At 54.6% G+C, this 19,134-nt stretch overlaps 1 protein-coding gene across 2 annotated transcripts in view; it reads left to right on the top strand.

The window, feature by feature from the left end:
• DRD2 (dopamine receptor D2) overlaps positions 1–19,134 on the top strand; it is a 64,169-nt gene that overhangs the window by 43,323 nt on the left and 1,712 nt on the right. The window contains exons 2-7 of one of the 2 annotated variants that reach the window (XM_036324408.1): positions 7,491–7,810; positions 12,931–13,040; positions 14,243–14,379; positions 15,538–15,728; positions 16,656–16,742; positions 18,220–18,547. In XM_036324408.1, the coding sequence (XP_036180301.1) occupies positions 7,526–7,810; positions 12,931–13,040; positions 14,243–14,379; positions 15,538–15,728; positions 16,656–16,742; positions 18,220–18,547 (1,138 nt within the window). In that variant the 5' untranslated portion in view covers positions 7,491–7,525. The remainder of the gene's footprint in view (positions 1–7,490; positions 7,811–12,930; positions 13,041–14,242; positions 14,380–15,537; positions 15,729–16,655; positions 16,743–18,219; positions 18,548–19,134) is intronic. The other variant, XM_036324409.1, reaches the window with a different exon arrangement.

The raw sequence follows: 19,134 nt of genomic DNA, 5'->3' as shown, positions 1-19,134 counted from the left end.
ACCTTTGTGGTGGGGTGGGATCTCAGGAGTAGTCAGCATGAGACCAAAGAAACCAAGATTTGGTCATGTCTAGGGAGAGCTCTGTACCGGTTGAGCATGTGGGGGGAGGGGGGGGGAAATGGCCCCTGTTCTAGAGCCACTAGAACTCATCCTCTAGGTACGATTCTTATGCTGCTGCAGTTCACAGTTTGGCAAGAAGAACAGACACTAAACAAATAATAACCTAATTACACCCGTGATAAGTGCCCCAAGAAGCACACTGTGCTATGAGAGCATTAAGCAAGAGGACAGCTCTGAGCTAGAGCATCACGAAGCCTTCCCCGGAGAAGGGGCAGACCTGAAGGGTGAGAAGGAGGAGGACATCAGTCAGGACTAAATCCTGAGCCCCGGTGGAAGGACAGGGCCTGGTCAGGAGTGGGTCATTGGGACCCAAGGGGAGGGAGCTGGGGTGCCTATGCTGGTTGGTTTGTGGCTTTGGTGACAGGAAGTTGAATGGGCATCCGAGGGAGCTCCTTGGCTGCGAGGTGGGAGGCAAGGCTCAGACTGCTTGGCTATATTAAACTTCAGCGAGTAGGGGAAAGTTCTGAGAAGGTGACTGGGTTATGAACCTCAGGTTGGGCCACTGAGGGCCCTCAAGACTGTGTCCATCCTTCTGGTTCCAGCTGGATGGGGCTATAGACAAAGCCAGAGAATAAGAATGGAAGAGATTCATGCAAGCTGTTTTACACTTTCTGAGGAAACCCAGATTATTTCCCCACAAATAACATAGCTCTGCTGTTGGATCAGCTGCCCTGCAGAACGCCAAGCTGGACTAGTGGGCTTGCTATGTCTGGAGGGGGCATGAAGTGGGGATGGTGTTAGTCCTTCCCACTCACCCTCCTCAGCCCCCGCCCTCCCCCCTCCACCCCCTGTCAGGCCATTGGAGGGCAAGTTTTCCCACTAGTCCACGTCTGTCCATAGCAGTGAGGGGGAGGGTATCCCCACCATCCCCTGAACTTTTGGAGCCAAGGAATTACTGGGAGCAGGGCCTTGCCTGTGCTTGAGCCAGACGTCTAGCTTCACCACCCCACTTGCCTGCGTGTCTGGCTTGGGACGCTGGGAAAGGTGTTCAGGGTGAGGAAATGGAGGATGCATCCTAGAAGTGACAGTGTCCATTGCCCCACTCCTACTCCTCAGTCTCTCCTATTCTCCACCCCAACATTCCTCTCCATTCTTCCTCCTCCCCACAGACCCTTCCCCACCATCCCTTCCATTCCCAGCCCCAGTGCTTGGAGGCCTTACCATGGAGGTAAGATGGGACTGTCCCTGTCTGCCCACCACAGAGGCCTTCCCAAGGCTGCCCAACCTAGAGCTCTGGGAGCTTGAAGCTCGAGGTCCGTATTCCTCTGTCCCCTGCTGGGGCAGCCCTCCTGGCCAGTAAGTGAGGCATTGTTCAGTGACTCTGCTCCTTTTCCCTTTGGAATAGGAAGGAATGTGATGCTTCCTCCCTTCCCTTTTCCCCTCCCACTCTTTCTTCCTAAAGCTGCAGGGGGAGCTGGGGAAGGGCCCACCCCCAAGTCACAGCCTGGATCTCTGACTAGAGGAGCAGCGGTGACTTGAATTAGGGGGTCCTAGCAGGAGCCCTTCCCCACTTAGTCCCAATTCCCATCCAAATGAGGTCTCTCCAACAAATGGCTTTTGAAATGCAAATGCTACCCCCCTTCCTTTTTCACTGAAATGCTTTCAAGTCTCAGAAAAGAAGGGAAAATGATGTGTTTAAGACAGCAGTGTCTCACCCGCCATCCAGCCTGATAAGGGATTGTTCAGTTTTAATTAGACAATTTGATTCCTTCAAATGCCAAACTTCCAGAGGAGGCAGCACACAGGAACCAGGTTGCTGGAGTTTGTGCTGCACTGAGGGTGCCTCAGCCCCACCTCTGGGCCCTGTGCCCCAGAGTCTTGCTGGAGGATGGAATCAAATTGCAACCAGATTAATGGAATCCTCTCCTCTCTCCTCTGGGACCAGCCAGCTTTCCTCCAGGGCACCAGGCTGCCTTAAGAGATGGGCCCTTTTGTTCACACCCCACCAGGCTGGGGCCCAAGGGTGACAATAGCCTCCAAGTTTTTCTGAAAGAAAAAGCCAGCGTTAGTGGTCATCCTCGAACTGTGGAGCTTGAAAGGGGTTTTCGTCCAGCATACTCGGGACAAGCCCTTTCTGTTTGCAGGCTGGGTGTGACTGGGAGAGCAGCCCGCCTTCTCCTGCAACTTCTACTTCCCTACTCCATCCCAGCCCCAGAGCTAGCAAATTTTCAAGTTGGGCACACACAGAAAATTGGCCCGTCTGTAAGGCACTAAGGGTAAATGGCAGAGGAGCCTGAAGCCGGAAACGTAGCTCCACATTCTACATGCCCTGGTATCCCCACACTCCTCGATTCATTGCAGACACCTTGCTGAAAAGCTGCTGTGTAGGCTCTGAGGACACTGCGACACAGGTGGGCCGGGTGTGAGGGAGGTCTTGATGGAGAGCACTGACCACTGGAGTGGATGATTCTGGAAGATCTTTCAGTAGACTCTTGCCCTTCTGAGCCGGGGCAGGGCGATGAGTACTGGAGGCAGGTGAGGGCCAGGTACTTTGATGGCCTGGGGCTAGCAGGCCACCCACAGATGGAGTTTCCCATATTCCTGGCTCCCTCCTGTTTCCCACACACCGAGCAGCAGAGAAAGCAGAGCCTGGAGCCCATCTGTGAGCCTGGCCTGGGGAGGGTGAGGTGGGAGCAGCAGCTGCCCCCTTTGCTGCATAGGGAAGATGAAGATGGAACCTTGGGGGAGAGGCAGCCCCTGTTAGAGTGAGCCTGGCATCTGCAGGCATCTTTGACAGCTCAGGCTGCCATAATGAAATGCCATAGGTCGGATGGCTTAAACAACGGACATGTCCGGGGCCTGGACGGCTGAGATCATGATCTGTTTCTGGTGAGGACTCTTCCCGGCTTGTATGACTGTCTCTCGCTCTGTGCTCACATGGCAGGGACAGGGAGAGCAAGCTCTCCTGTGTCTCTTCTTATGAGGACATGCATCTCATCACGAGGACCCCACCCTCATGACCTCATCTAGACATAACCACCTCCCAAAGACCCCACCTCCAAATACCATCACCTTGGAAGAGGACAGCTTAGAGCTCCAAAATATGAATTTGGGGGTGTGCACAGCAGCAGAATTAGATCATCCATTCCTCTCCCAGGAGATAGGACTGCATAGCTAAATTAGTAAATGCTAAGAAATGGCAGTGACCATGTATACATTTGGCACTAGCTAAATGCTCAGTGATTGGGGACTGTGATTTAGAGCTTTTCCACATGAAGCAGGAGCCACCTGGGAGGAAGATGAAGGCAGATGGTATATGGAGGTTGGTATTTTCATAACACCAAATCAAAATACTTGCTCTGACAACAACAACAAAGTAAAATACTGGGATCTTATTTATCTGAAAAGCCTTATGGCTGTTAAGAAGAATTCATCTTGGGTTATACAGTCAGCCAATCTTCATTTAAAACAAAAACAAAACCAGAAAAAAAAACCACAGGAAATTTGGAGCATCTGGCAAATTTAGGTGCTGGCTGCTGCATGGCCTTGGCACTCCCCACCTACACCAGAGGGGCGTTGACTTCACCTGGCTTCTGTGGAGCCCAGACCAGACCAGGTTACCTGGTGCTCTCCCCGGCTGCCAGAGGCAACATTCACCTGGATGGAGGAGCTTGAGGGGCAGGGCAAGGGCAGGTATCTGAGGGAAAATGCCAGTTATAAAATACCAGGAGGTCACTGTTTTTCATTCATCCCAAGTTGACACACACCCCACCAGCATGTTAATGTCTCTGACATCAGAATTCATTTTACACTTGACCCCATCTGAGAGCTGTGTTGGGGTTTGATGGCATTTTTTATTTCCTAGTGGTACATGAAACAATGGTGCATATTACATTGAATTCTGTCTCTTAAAAAGTATTTATTTATTAAACCGATTGGGGTGACATTGGTCAACATGAACCTATAGGTTTCAGGTGTTACAAGATCTGTATATTGCTCTGTGTGCCCACCACCCAAAGTTAAATCTCCTGTCACCTTATATTAGGCCTCCTTCCCTCCCCCACCCCACCCCCAGCCCCCCACCCATCCCCTTCCCTCTGGCAATCACCACACTGCTGTTTGTGTTCATGCTTCTGTCTTGGAGCTTAGGAAATACAACAATTGGTATTACAGTTGCTGACTATATAGCAGGTGGGCTGGGAGCACTGGATCTTCCAGGCCAGCACCTTTATCCTGCACCCATGGTTCAAGAACAAACTTGCCTTTTCCTTTTCTTTTCTTTTTTTCTTTACTCCCTCCCAAGGGGAAATAAGCCTTATTACTTGTTTCTTTTTCATCTTTTTGCTTGGTTTGGTTGTTAAAGTTAACATTCCTTGAGGATGGCATAAATGATTTCCATAGCACCTGGAAATCATCGTGCTTTGTGCGGAGTGCCTTGAAATACTGATAAATTTAATTCCATTGTGTGAAATAGGAACACTTTTGTTAGCAGGAAAGCCGACTCTATTATATGTGCATTATGTTTCAGTCACAACCGAAACACGGGCTGTCAAGCTCATCAGCCCTCCGACTGCCTCTGAGCCGCTGCTCCCGTTCCGTTCCTCGGGGACAGCACCGCCAGCGCCCAGACCCACTGGGGAGAAGCAGAGTAATCCTCGGCAGCTCCCTCCCTGCTTGGCCCCTGTGCCCTCACCCCATCTACCCCGTGACCAAATGCCATGACTCTGCCTCCAGGTTGGCTCCTGAAGCTGAACACTTCTCTGCAGCCTCATCCCCACTCTTTCACCTGGACCACCACCTCTCTTAGCTGAGTTATAGCCACACCTCCCTTCCCTCCACGCTCTCCTCTACATGCAGCAGCCCTGACCTCTAACGCACCGGACAGCCCTCTGCACGCGACCTTTCAGGAGCTCCCACGCTGATAAGGCCAGGTCTGGCCCATGAATGGCCCTCCAGTGTAATTTTCCCCAGTGTCACTGTCAGACCCTACGCTTGCAGCCAACAGAATTATCTGCCATTTGGCACTGTGTTGTGTTCTCTCTGGCTGGAACATCTCCCCCACCCAGTTGCCTGGCTAAGTCCTCCTCCTGCTTCATCTCAGATGACGCCTCTTTCAGGTCGTCTTTCCCCCCTGGGGTGGGGTGCCCGTTCCTCAGTGCACATGTGCAGACCTATCATTTCTTGCTGGGGTTCCTGCAACAGCCTCCCAGCTGGTGTCCTGCCACCTTACTTGGCCCACCCTTCCATTCTCTATATAGCAATCAGCATCTTCTCTCTGATCATGTTGTTTCCGCTGCCATTAGGTTCAAGTCTAAACCCCTTTAAGGCCCCTATAGTATGATCTTAAGGCTCCCTATGATTCTGTATGATCTCACCTATTACAAGCTCCCCTGTTTAACTCATTCCAAGTCCCTCCATGCTTCAGCTAGTCCCAGTCTCTTTCTGGGCCTCCACCCTGACACCTGCTGTCTAGCTCTGTCCACTGACTCCTATGTCTGGACCCTCCCCTGACTCCCAACTCTTTACCTGGCTAATTCCTACACACCTTCAGGTGTCTGTTGAACATCACTTCCTCTGGAAACCCTTTGTTAAATCTCTAAACTAGGCTAGGTATCTCTCCCCTATTCCATTTCCTAGAGCTGACCACTCACAGATTTAATTGTGTGATTAATTGGCCATTGTTTCTTTTAGACTGTGAGCTGGAGAGCCATGTACATTTTGCTCCTGCCTGTGTCTCTAGCACTATGTAGATCAATGCTCTGTAAATATTTACAGAAGCAAAGATGAAGAAATGCATATTTCTATTCCTAACATTGGAAGCTGGGACTCTAACTTTCCTTAGGTGTGTGCTGCATGGGCTGCACTTCATATATGTTTGTTGAATAAATGAATAATGAATGGCCAGCTCTTCTCAAGCTCATTTATGCTATTACTAGGGGCCCGGTGCATGAAATTCGTGCACTGGGTGTGTGTGTGTGGTGGGGGGGGGGGAGTGTCCCTCAGCCCAGCCTGCCCACTCTCACATACTGGGACCCCTAAGGCGTTGAGCTCCATCACCCTCCAATAGCAGGATTGGCCCCTTGCCCAGGCCTGACGCCTCTGACAGAGGTGTCAGGCCTGGGCAGGGGACCCTCATTTCCCCCCATCACTGGTTCTGCCCCCAGCCCAGGCCTGATGCCTCTGGCCCAGGCATCAGGCCTGGGCAGGGGACCCCCAGACCCCTCCGATTGCTGGCTCTGCCCCTTGCCCAGGCCTGATGCCTCGGCCAGAGGCATAGACCCCCATCACCCTCCGATCGCCTGATCGGCTCCTTGCCCAGGCCTGATGCCTCCGCCAGAGGTGTCAGGCTTGGACAGGGGACCCCCATCTCCCCCCGATCACTGGCTCTGGCCCCCGCCCAGGCCTGAGGCCTCTGGCCCAGGAATCATGCCTGAGCAGGGGACCCCCATCTCCCTCTGATCGCTTGCTCCACCCCCCGCCCAAGCCTGATGCCTCTGGCCCAGGCATCAGGCCTGGGCAAGGGCACCATCATATCCCCCCAATCCCCGGCTCTGCCCCCCACCCAGGCCTGATGCCTCAGCCAGAGGAGTTGACCCTCATCACCCTCCGATCACCAGTCACCGGATCGGCCCCTTGACCAGGCCTGAGGCCTCCGGCAGAGGTGTCAGGCCTGGGCAGGGGACCCCTAGCTCCCCGAGGTTGCAGGCTCCGCCCCTGCCCAGGCCTAACGCCTCTGGCCTAGGCGTCCGGCCCGGGCAGCGGGGACCTGCAGCTGCAGCGGCCCCACGATCGTGGACTTCGCTTTAGGCCCAGGCAAGGGACCCCTAGCTCCTGGGACTGCCAGCTTTGACCATGCCCAGCTCCCATCGCTGGCTCCACCCCTACTTCCTGCTATCACTGGCCAGGGCGGAAAAGGCGCCTGATTCTCCGATCATGGCTGGGGGGCAGGGCAAAGGCGGCCCCCCAGCTCTTAGCTCCCCCCTGGGTTTCCGATCACTGTCAGTGGCAGGGGGCTTCTTCTTGCTTTCCCTTTCGCCTCCCTGCATTGTGCCTACATATGCAAATTAACCGCCATCTTGTTGGCAGTTAACTGCCAATCTTAGTTGGCAGTTAATTTGCATATAGCCCTGATTAGCCAATGAAAAGGGTAGCGTCGTACGCCAATTACCATTTTTCTCTTTTATTAGTATAGATACTTCTTCAAAAATTATACTTGCTCATTTATTTTACCATCTGCAAGAACTTGCTAGCAGAGTAGTGGCAGCAGGCCACCATGTTTTAAGAAAATTGTTGGATACAAAACTTAACATTCCGAGGCTAGAGAGTTTCTCTGTTAGCTTCCAATGGTTGGTTTTAGCTTCAGAGTCCCCCCTGGGAGGCAGCCTGCTTTGGGAGGGCCTCCCGCTCATTCCCTGTGTCCATTTCTCCAGTCAGAGCCTGGCCACCCGGTGGCCCTGCTGCCCCAATGGATCCACTGAACCTGTCCTGGTATGATGACGACCTGGAGAGCCAGAACTGGAGCCGGCCCTTCAACGGGTCTGCGGGGAAGGCCGACAAGCCCCCCTACAACTACTATGCCATGCTGCTCACCCTGCTCATCTTCATCATCGTCTTTGGCAACGTGCTGGTGTGCATGGCCGTGTCCCGCGAGAAGGCACTGCAGACCACCACCAACTACCTGATCGTCAGCCTCGCCGTCGCTGACCTCCTCGTAGCCACGCTCGTCATGCCCTGGGTGGTCTACCTGGAGGTAGGTCTGGGCCCAGCCTCACTCAGCACCTTCTCCAGAGAACACCATGCTGGGGCCGCGGGTCCAAGCTCCTCACTGCTTTCTACCCACAGGTTGCCTGGTGCTTTCTCAGATTGTCTCCTCTCCACTCTGGCCTCAGTTTTTCTCTCATGAAATGGGTAAATTGTCTTCTTAAAAATCCCAACTACCAGGTGCAGAGTCCTTACTAAGTGCCAGACCTTGTGTTAAGTCCTTTGAACGCACCATTTTCCAATAGCGTCCTCATTTCGCCCCCCAAAGACCAAAGTATTATCACCATTTCACAGAAGTCAGGTGGCCTCTTGGTGGGCCCAGCTGGCACTGTGTCTGGCCCCCAGAATGTTCATCGGCCCAGCGGAAGTGGGAGCCATTGAGGAGAACCCCCAAGGATAGCCATGTTCCTGCTTCCAGGCCTGAACTCTCCATTCCTCTTTCCTGCTTCAAAAGTGGGGGCTGCTGCTCTCCTCCTCCCTTCCCTCTGCCCCAAGTTTAAGGCCTCTGGGAACTGTCTGCAGCCTCTTCCTCAGGAAGGACCAGTCACCACTGCTCGGCCGGGACAGAGCCCAGCTCTGTGCCTCAGGACAGTCAGTGGGCAGCCGGCTGTGGTCCAGGCACCGGGCCAGACATGTTCAGACCCAGACTCCACAAATACTCATTCTGGTCCTGGGAGCCAATGCTGCTCTTCTCACTTTAGAGAGGAAACAGAAGCTTTGAGAAGGTGCCTGTCTTCACCCAGATCACACAGCAAAGGGAGAAGCGCTGATAAGAAGTCCCCAAGTGGACCCACCTCCCGGTGGATGCTTTTCAGAGCTGGCGGGCAGAGGTGGAAGGGCCTGGGGGCTGTGAGTGGGCACAAGCTGGGTCCTGCCCCTTTCTCCACCAGGGGTTCCGGGTGGAGTCTGAGTGCAGAGGAGTCTGACCAGGCGGCCAGGAAAGAGCCAGTGCTGGCCATTCACATGCCCGAGCTGTTTCCTTCTGGCCCTGGGCTAGAGAGAGGAGTTACCTGTGCCGGGGGCAAACCCTTCTTTCAAAGAAAATATGAGCCCTTGGCAGGTTTGAGGGAGAGGAGGACATCAGTAGAAGAAGCTGAGAGGGTGAGGGGAGGGAGGAGGCCGGTCAAAGCGCACTCCTCTCCCAGGGGCTCCCTGCGCTTCCTGTGGCCACCACACCATCATCCTTCAGCACAGTCCAAACAGGCTGGAGCTTCCTAAAGGGCCTGAGGGAGTGCTGAGCAAGAGCCCAAAGGGATCAAATGAAAGACAAAACAACCCAGAAAGATAGAGGTGCCACAGGCCAGGGTCATTCCTCCGGGACCCCAGTGTGTGAGGCCCCCAGACTCTGCTCATCGCGTCTGTAGCGGGTCCTGTCCCTGAGGAGCCCTCCTTACTTCACAGGCCTGTCCCCTCCTGCTCGCTCTCAGGGAGGCCTGGCCTCGGGCCACAAGGGAAAATGGCCTCCCTGTGTCAGTCTCCCTGTCTATAGAGGGGCGATAATAATAGTGTCTCTCTCAGCACTGTTTGAGAATCGGATGAATTACTGTAGAAAAGGTGCTTATCCTGGAAGCAGCACGTAACAAGCATTGTGTAAGAGTCAGCCCTGACAGTGGTATTCAAATGAAACGGCCATAGATATCAGCCCCTCCCCACAGAGGACCCACCCGTCCCAGGCGAGAGGCACCCTCTTCCCAGAGTGAGGTGTGCTCTGCCCGGGGCTGTGGGTGTGCGCCCTGGGGCTTCAGACCCACCACCCCACCACCCTACCACACTCTACAGTAGGGCCGAATCTCTGCATGGGCTGTCCTGGGGCTCCTGGCTATCTCTGAGTCCCTGGATAGATATGTTGAACATGCCTGCTCACCACTGTTTAAGGGAAAGCGTGGTGTTTCGGGGGGCAGGGTGGGGAATGGCATCTCAGAGTCTCCTCCAAAACAAGAGCTGGACAGGGAGCCCTACTCACAGGACACGGTCTCAGCTACTTATTGTCCTTCGAGAACATCCCAAGTAAAGTCTCACTCTATCCCAACATCCTGTCCAAGGGTTCTTGCAACCACGTACTGCATCCTCTGTTGTCTGGCACTTTCCATCTCGCCCCATTCCCAGTGGCAGTAAATGCCTCCAGCAGCCTGCCCTGTCAGCATGTGTCTGATGTGGAACTGCCTGTGCCTCGCATGGAAAGCACCCTGGGGTTGGAGTGGGAGGAGGACTGGGCTCCATCCCCGACGAGGCCCCTTTCCTGGAGGGTTCCCGAGGGAAGGGAGTGGCTGTCTGCCCTGTCCCTGGCCTCAGCCTCTGAGGGGGGCTCCTGGTGCGTATCCCAGGTAAGCAGGTGACATTGAGAAGGGAGCAGACTCAGATCGCAGGGTTGGTTAGTCACTCATCCAACATGTGTGAGCAATTCTGTGTCCTACCCCTGCTTGGGGCCCAACGCCCTGGCCTGCCATCAGCCAGGAGCATGAGGGCCGTTTCAGTGCAGTCTGGTGGACGTGACAATAGAGCTGTCCCCACAGGAGATGTGGAAACGCCACAGGGGCATATGACTTGGCGTGTGGGGACAAGGATGTGGTGCAGGAAGAAGGGATGCTGTCAGAGAATCATCCAGGGGAGGGAGTGGGACCTGCACTCCAGGCAGAGAAGGAAGTGTGCAGCGCTGTGCAGGGAGGGTGCTGGAGGCTTTGAGGTGTGGCAGCCAGGTCATTAGCTTCGGAGGCTTGCTGTCACATGCCACAGGTAGGAGTGTGCGTGTTCGGAACAGTGCCTGACACATAGTGAGTGCCTCATATGTGCTAGTCAGTAGGATTTAGCCAGCCAGCTCAAGGCCCGTCCCGCAGGTCTCAGCTTCCTGTGAGCAAGAATCAGTGAGTGATGGCCAAAGGTGCAGAGAGGGGACCTGGGGTCCGGTCCTCTCTCTCTACTAAATCACCAGGTGACTTTGGACAAGTCCCTTTTCCTGTTGGACCCCAATCAGAACCTTTGTGATTAGAACCTTTCCTTTCACACTTGGTTGATTTAGTCGTTTTTATGTAATTGCCTCCTCTGTGGACAAGCCTGACGGGCCTCCCAACACAGCGTAGGAGAGAGCACAGGCTATGCCACCAAGGATCTGCCTCTGCTCCCGGCTCCGCACCCGAGTGGTGAACTCAGCCCAGCTCCCTCCTCCATGACTGGACGGAAGCTACCCCTTTCCTAGGAGCCTTAAGAACAATTCATGAGCAAAGTACTTGCCAGCAGTAGGTGTTCTAGAGACAATGGCTACCAACACATCCCCTGAGCGTCTGAGTCAGCTGCCCTGACTGCCTTCTCAAGCAGTTACTCCTGAAACTGGGAGGAAGGCCGCCCTAGTTTCCTCCAGAGAGACCGGTGGGGGCGGGGAGCCCAAGCTCCTGGAGGCGGGGACTTGTCAGTCCTGTTCACCAGGGTCCCCGGGGTCCAGAGTCCAGCACAGAGCCTGGCACATGCTAAGGGTCTACAGGAAAGAAGGAAGCGGATGTGGAAGGTCCAGACTAGGTCCCAGGGACGTGAAAGCAGACCCAAAATCCTAGTCCAGGAGAGGCTGCAGGTGCGGGGTGTGCACATGGACAGGGGGGCCTGCAACTCTCCCAGCGATGCCAAAAGGTAGGCTCGGTTTATGCCAGGGAGCCAGGGAAGCCCTTCCATCCCCTCCTCCCCCTCAGGGCATTCAGCCCCTGCCCACCTGGTCAGCGCTGCATCTGAGGCACAGGGACCCCTGTGCTCAGACCTGGGAGGGGCCCTGGAACATGCCCTCCAAGAGCCTGAGAGAGGGCAGTGCCACCAGAGGTTTCCTGTCTCCACACTCACAGCAGCTGCACTGCCGGGCATCCAGCTTAAATGCCAGCATTTGGTTTCCTGTCTGACAGCAGAGAAGAGGACAGCACAGAGAAGGAGCAGGATTATAATTAGCCTGCTGTGCTGTGAGCACAGCGTGGGTACTGCCCTGCCCGTGTCACCGTCACCTGAGAGGGCTTTCCTGCTCCTCTTTTCTCCTGTTGGTAGAGGCCCAGGTGCCTCTCCTGTCCTGACTGCGCAGGGAGGGGGAGGGGGCTGCCCCAGACTTCAAAGCCTGCTGTGTGAGCGTGGGGACCTGCATATAAAAGGAGGTGTGGGGGGTGGATGTGCAGGGGGGTATGGGAGTGTGTGTGTGTGTGTGTGTGTAAGGGGGAGGTATGAGTGTGTGCGGTGGGGGCAGGGAAGGGAGGCAAAATGCTCCTGCGAATAGCTGGACTCCCCCTATCCCATCATTCCGAGGCTATATCCTTACAGCCCCTCCCCAGCCCACTCCGGGGTTCCTGACAGCCTAGCCCAGACTTCCCTTCCTTCATTCTCCAGGTATAACAAGGAGCAGAAATGTCGTCCCTGTTTTACCAGGTCATTGTCTTCACCACTGATACTAGCAGACACTTATCGGGCCCCTGCCTTGCACCACACACCATTGTGGGCACTGAAGGAGCCACCTGGTCCCCCAGATACATGGGCCAGAGCAGGACCAGATGCTGAGCCGAGTGGCCTGGGCAAGTCACTCCCCTTTTCTGAGGCTTGGTCTCCTTGTTGGTAAAATGGGGGTCTCAGGTGATCACACAAATGTTTTACAGATAAAAAGTTGAAGTGCCCTAACCAGTTTGGTTCAGTGGATGGAGCGCTGGCCTGCTGACTGAAGGGCCCCAGGTTCAATTCTGGTCAAGGGCATGTACCTTGGTTGCGGACACATCCCCAGTAGGGGGTGTGCAGGAGGCAGCTGATCGATGTTTCTAACTCTCTATCCCTCTCCCTTCCTCTCTGTAAAAAAATCAATAAAATGTATTTTTTAAAAAAAGTTGAAGCACTTAGTGTAGGTTGGTCATCTTTCTTCTAGCATAGTTCTTGGCACAAAGTGACTTTATGTGTCTCAGAGAGAGGCCAGGGCCAAGGGCCTTGGACATTATGGGCATGACTCCCTTTGTTGCCCCTCTTCCTGCCCACATCCCAGGCAGAGACCACAGGCCCCCCCAGCTGCCGTCTGCGCCGTGGCCTGGCCTCCCCCAGGAGAGCCGAGCTACCGAGCCGAGCTAATCTCCCTCTTCTGTCACCATCACGTTGCTTTGTCCGCAGGTGGTGGGCGAGTGGAGATTCAGCAGGATTCACTGTGACATCTTTGTCACTCTGGACGTCATGATGTGCACAGCAAGCATCCTGAACCTGTGTGCCATCAGCATCGACAGGTGAGCCCAGGCCTTCCACCTTTCAGGCTGCCCCACCTCGCCTTCCAAGTCAGGCTCTGTCTATGATGCCATGTGGCTGGCTTTGTGCCTGTGAGTGAGTGTGTTTGTGTGCATGTGTGCCTATGTGTATACACACAAGCACATATGTGTAGGTGCATGTGTGTGTGGCTAGGAAAGTACATCCTATGGACAGTGATGCTGCTAAGACTACAGCCTGGTACATGGGAGGAAGCAGTTGATTCTGACTGGAGCCCCAGTTCTGTCACTTTCTACTTGAGTGACCTTGGGCGGATTATGGAGGTTCTCGGGATGCTACTTTCATTGTCCAGACACAAGGATGACGATGCCTACCCATTGAAGGTATGGTGTCGGCTTATGCATTTATGTCCAGCACAGGGCACGTGCCCAGGGGGCCCAGGCTCTGCTCAGCTTGTTGAGCTGTATCTGTGGAGCCTTTCACTGATTCGTACACACAGGCCACGTGGGCTCCCAAAGGCCCCGCCTCTACTCCCTTTGGAAGATGAAATGAGCTAATCCCTCTACCCAGCACTTCCTGTACTGGGTAGAGGAATATGAGGGTTCATACATGATTCCTGTTGTTATTGTTTCTGCTGAATGGGCTTAACCCTTGCTCTAGGGCAGTGGTCAGCAAACTCATTAGTCAACAGAGCCAAATATGAACAGTACAATGACTGAAATTCCTTTTGAGAGCCCAATTTTTTAAACTTAAACTATATAGGTAGGTACCTTGTTATTAGCTTAATTAGGGTACTCCTAAGGCTTAGGAAGAGCCACACTCAAGGGGCCAAAGAGCCGTATGTGGCTCACAAGCCGCAGTTTGCCGACCACGGCTCTAGGGTTCTGGCTACCAGTCCATCAACAAACACTTCCACCTCTAGTGGGCTCAGCGCAGGTGGAGTAGGTGGGGTTTCAAAGGCACAAAGACCCAGGCCATGAGATCCAAGTGGCGGGACTGGGGTAAAATATGGCCCAGGATTAATGGTAGCCAGTTAGTCATCAAGCAGTCAGTTGGGCAGCAACATTGTCCTCGCTGTCTGAACTGGGGACAAGAAGGAGGATTGATTTTAGAGCAAATAGGTGGGCTTCATGGAGGGGGACCAGTTGTCCACCCCCAAAGAGTGGGTGTCTCTGGTTGTGCATGTTGTTGAGTGAGGGGTCTCCCCTGACTGGTTCCCTTGCAGGTACACGGCTGTGGCCATGCCCATGCTCTACAACACGCGCTACAGCTCCAAACGCCGAGTCACCGTCATGATTGCCATCGTCTGGGTCCTGTCCTTCACCATCTCCTGTCCGATGCTCTTTGGACTCAACAACACAGGTGAGGCCTGCCTCTGCCTGCCAAGGGCCCAGCTGGCCTCAGTGCAGGATCCCATGGGGGCCTGATTGCCACCCTGGACTAAGGCCAGGGTGGGTCTCCTGGGCCAAGCCTGACTCCATGTGCTTCCTGGTTGGGCCAGAAAGGAGTAATGAATGATCTGGGGCACAATGGAGTTGGGTGAGGGGTGGGAATAATGATTCAGGAGGATATCTGGCCATTTTCAACTTTGTTTATTAGATGTAACAGGCCAGAGAGCCTCACAAACTGCATGTGTGTTCCTGTTGCATGTGTGCACACACACTTGGGGAGGCTACTGGGCCTCTTCACTCCTGGCCATGGTATTTGTGTAGTGAGGCTGCAGCCCCAGGGCCAGCTGAGCTCAGGTCAGGCCTCGGCCCCCTGGGGCAGGAAAGGTAGAAACAAGCTGGAGGCTGGCACCCCATGGCCTGCCCTTCACAAGGCAGCTGGAACAACTCAGGCAGAAGAAGCACCGTGCCTGCCTGCTGGTGTGGCCTCGAGCTCACTCTCGTCAGGGAGGCAAGAGCAATGCGGGGGTGCCTCTGGAGACCACTGCAGGGCAATAGTGCACAATGAAGCCATGAAGCGTTGGTACAAAGCTAACTCTTGTGGGAATTACAAGAAGCAGGAACAGGCCTCAATATGCTCGGATTAATCTGGAGAGGCCCTGAGATAGCGGGCAGACATCTACTAGACCTGGAGGGAGCTTGGGAACACAGGTGAGTTCAGCAAACAAAACCCAGTGACCTTGCCCCTAAAATTAAAAGGTTCCAGACCTCCCCCCACAGCATACAGGAAAGGCTAAAATAATAGCTTACTCTCTTAAAATAAATTTCTTTGGGCATTTTTCCCAAACATCCTGGCTCCACTTGTGTGCTCATAGGTGGCAGAACTAATGCCGGTGTAGTAAGGGAATATTAATGGAAAAACTTGGAAGCGGTCAATCACAGCTTAGCTTTTTTGGCTCACGGTTGTTTAATGCTCTGACTTAGGCTGTGCATTTGCTTGCATCTAGCCCTTCCAGGCCACCGTAGAAGTCTAGTATAGTCTCTGTACCCGTGCCCTGCCCCTTTGGTGGAGGGGCCACACTCTGGCCCCTGGGCCTGCTGACCCACCCTCCTGGTGCTCTCCCTCCTCCAGAACAGAGTGAGTGCATCATCGCCAACCCCGCCTTCGTGGTCTACTCCTCCGTCGTCTCCTTCTACGTGCCCTTCATCGTCACCCTGCTGGTCTACATCAAGATCTACATAGTCCTCCGGAGGCGCCGGAAGCGGGTCAACACCAAGCGCAGCAGCCGGGCTTTCAGGGCCAACCTGAAGACCCCACTCAAGGTCCCAAGATCCCCCTCCCCTCCAAGGTCCCCACTTAACCATCACTGAGGTGGGTCATCTAGTGCTCAGTGGGGACCTGGGACACCGCAGCAGGAGGGAGTCCAGGATGGGGAGCTCTGAGCAGGCTTGGACCTCAAAGGCTTGGACCTCAGTGAAGGGACTTGGATCTCCAGGAGTGGGAGGTGGGAGGGTGGAGGGAATGACCTGGGAGAAGTTGTTGCTTGGAGATCTTTATGTGAACACAGCAGCCCTTGGCACCCTCCTGGGCTCCTCTCCTCTTTTCTTCACTTCTCCTTTCCTCACTCTGATCCCTCTGTCTCCCTTTCCCTCCCTCGGATATCTCCATCCCATCTCCTTACTTCCCACACTCTCCCTCCTCCCTTCTGCACACAACTCCTCCTTCCTCCCCTGCTGTTGCCTACTTCTCCACTCTGTCTCCCTCTAACCGCCCTTCCCCCATTTCTTGTGAATTCTCTCTGCTCAGCCCTCCCCAAGGAAGACAGTATGTGGGCATGGAAGGAATAAGAGCTTGGGGGTTAGACACATCAGGTTCAAATCCTGGCACTGCCACTTTCGCTGAGTGACCTTGGGCAACTTGCTTAACTTCTCTAAGCCTCTGTTTCCTCATCTGTCAAGTGGGACTCATAATACCGACCTCACAGGGATGTCTTGAGGATTCAGTGTGAGAGAGATGTGAGCCTGCCTAGCATGGCGCCAGACCCTTGGCAGGTGCTCCATAAAAGTCAGGGCTCGTTTGTCTCTTGTCCTGCCCACCTCTTGCCTCCTGACCTCGATTGCTTCTTCAGGCCCCTAGCCTCCTGCTCCCTGCCCTCCTCTGAGCCCCTGTGCCCAGCCTGACTACCCAGCACTGGGTCTCTGTGCCCGCCCTCCTCCCCGTGATGACCAGTGTGCTGGCTCACTCCACAGGGCAGCTGCACTCACCCCGAGGACATGAAACTCTGCACCGTTATCATGAAGTCTAATGGCAGTTTCCCTGTGAACAGGCGAAGATTGGTAAGTGTTTAGGCCAGAACCCACAGCCAGGTGTGCCCACCTCTAGGGAAATCCACCTGCCATGATTCTCAGAAACCTCCCCCACTGCTCAAAGGGATAAGCACCTTCTTGGCTCCCTCAAAGAAGGAGGCCCGACTCACCACACCCACCTCACTACAGGCATGCGCAGGGCAGCTCAAGTCTGCAAGGCCCAGAGAGGTCTTCTAACACAAAAAAATGTTTGGGAGAAAGAACTTGGCCTTAATAACAAGATAAAAATAATAATGGCTATTGCCATTCATTGAACACCTACCATATTCCTATTATCTGATCAAATCCTCACAGCAACCCTGGGAGGTAAGTCTTATTGGTCACGTCCACCTTCGTTTTGCAGAAGAGGAAACAGAGGCTCAGAGAGGTTGGGTAACTCCCCCAAAGCTGAGTAGTTAGTGAGAGAGCACATAACCGAACCCAGACTCCTGTGACTGAAATCCACGCCTCTGCTGTGCTTTGCACTTGCGTGAGCTGCCCAGGTTCTGGGGCTGGAGGCTGGGTGGGCACTAGGGGAGGAGGGAGCTGAGCAGCCGTAGGGTTGGTGTGAAGTGCAGCCTCTAAGGAGAGCCCAGAGGTGCAGAATCACAGCAAACCCCAGTGGTAGTAGCAGCAGGGTCCAAGCAGCAGGTGTCTCCTTCCCCGGGTGGTTCAGGAAACCCACCGAGGGCCACATGTGGAGTCCGGGCCAGGTGTCCTCAGGGAGCAGGGCCCCCACCATTTACCTGCACAGCAAGAGCAGGACTCAGAGGAGCCATTTAGGAGGCAGGTGCCAAAACAGGGACTCAGAATAGGGCTGAGGTAGTGTCCCAGGAAGACACCTGGGCACACAGTGAGGCCGCATTTCAGCAATTCAGGCTGAGAACCTAGAACAAGGGAACCTAAGGGAGAACCTGGGAGGCCCCCCAGACCAGACCAGCAGGGAGGGTGTGGGGACCCAAGAGAAATGGAGCCGTGTGAGGGCTGCTGCAGGTGAGCCTGCAGGGAGAACAGCAGTGCCCTCTATGCAGTTTGAGCATGAGCTCCTGTGGGCAGGCCCAGGACATGCATCAGCGATTCATCCCCAGCAGCTAGCGCAGCACCCTGCACTTAGCTGGCGTTCAGTAATATTGCTCAGTGAATAAAAGAGAAGCGCCTGGGTAGTAACCCCACCCCAAATGGTTATGGGGTTACCGAGGACACATAAGGATTGCTCTGGGATAGGGGCCCAGATGACCGCACAGGCAGAGACTGCTGTGGGTCCTGGCTCCTGTACCCAGACAGCCCTGCCTCTGGGTGATTGTCCTTGCCTCTCTGTGACCTGTGGTTTTGGCAGACATCTGAAGAGGGAGGTAGGGAAGAGCCGGGAGGCCTGTCGAGGCCAGGTGGGGCCAGGTAGGCCAGGTGCGGCTGGGTGGCTCCTGCTTGAGACTTGCCTAGCTTTACCTGAGCTCTCTGCCTGGTGCAGGAGGCTGCGCGCCGAGCCCAGGAGCTGGAGATGGAGATGCTCTCCAGCACCAGCCCACCCGAGAGGACCCGGTACAGCCCCATCCCGCCCAGCCACCACCAGCTGACCCTCCCCGACGCATCCCACCACAGCCTCCACGGCACTCCTGACAGCTCCGCCAAACCCGAGAAGAATGGGCATGCCAAAGACCACCCCAAGATTGCCAAGATCTTTGAGATCCAGTCCATGCCCAATGGCAAAACCCGGACCTCGCTTAAGACCCTGAGCCGCAGGAAGCTCTCGCAGCAGAAGGAAAGGAAAGCCACCCAGATGCTGGCCATCGTGCTTGGTGAGTCGGCCCTGCTGCCGGCCACACCCAGCTCTGCCCAGCCCTGACCGAGGGAGGGGCTCCTTACTGCAGGTTCCATTACCTGCCACACTCTTCCCAGCCAGCATTGGCGAGTCGTGGGACTGGCACTTTCTCAGGCCCAGGCCAAGCCTGTGGGTGCATCCTATTAGGTAGACTCCATAATCATGCTCAGCTTACAGATGGAGCAATTGAGGTTCAGGATGGTCCTATAAGTTGACCAACGAGGACCCACAATTAAACTTAGGGAGTCTGACTCAAGAGCATGTGAACTTGACCATCTGCCATCATAACCCAGAACCTCATAACCCTGGCAAGCCACTTCCCCTCTAGTCCGGTCAGTCGAGTAGATTACTTCTCAAGGCTGTGTGGTCATCAATGGTAGACGGTGGGGAAGGCTGTTTCTAAACTGTGCAACAGAGCACACAGGCGTTATCATTATGATCTTTATTAATATTGCTATTCCCGAGGAATTAGGAAACTCAGTCCCCCTGCGCTTAACCAAGACCCTAAGGGACCAGAGTTGTAAATAATTTAAAGAAGGGATATGAGAGAGCCCGATCCGAACG

The sequence above is a fragment of the Myotis myotis genome, unplaced genomic scaffold (assembly GCF_014108235.1).
Source record: "Myotis myotis isolate mMyoMyo1 unplaced genomic scaffold, mMyoMyo1.p scaffold_m19_p_10, whole genome shotgun sequence".
Lineage (NCBI taxonomy): Eukaryota > Metazoa > Chordata > Mammalia > Chiroptera > Vespertilionidae > Myotis > Myotis myotis.
The sequence above is the reverse complement of the archived record's forward strand: the minus strand, read 5'-3'. Positions and strand labels throughout refer to the sequence as shown.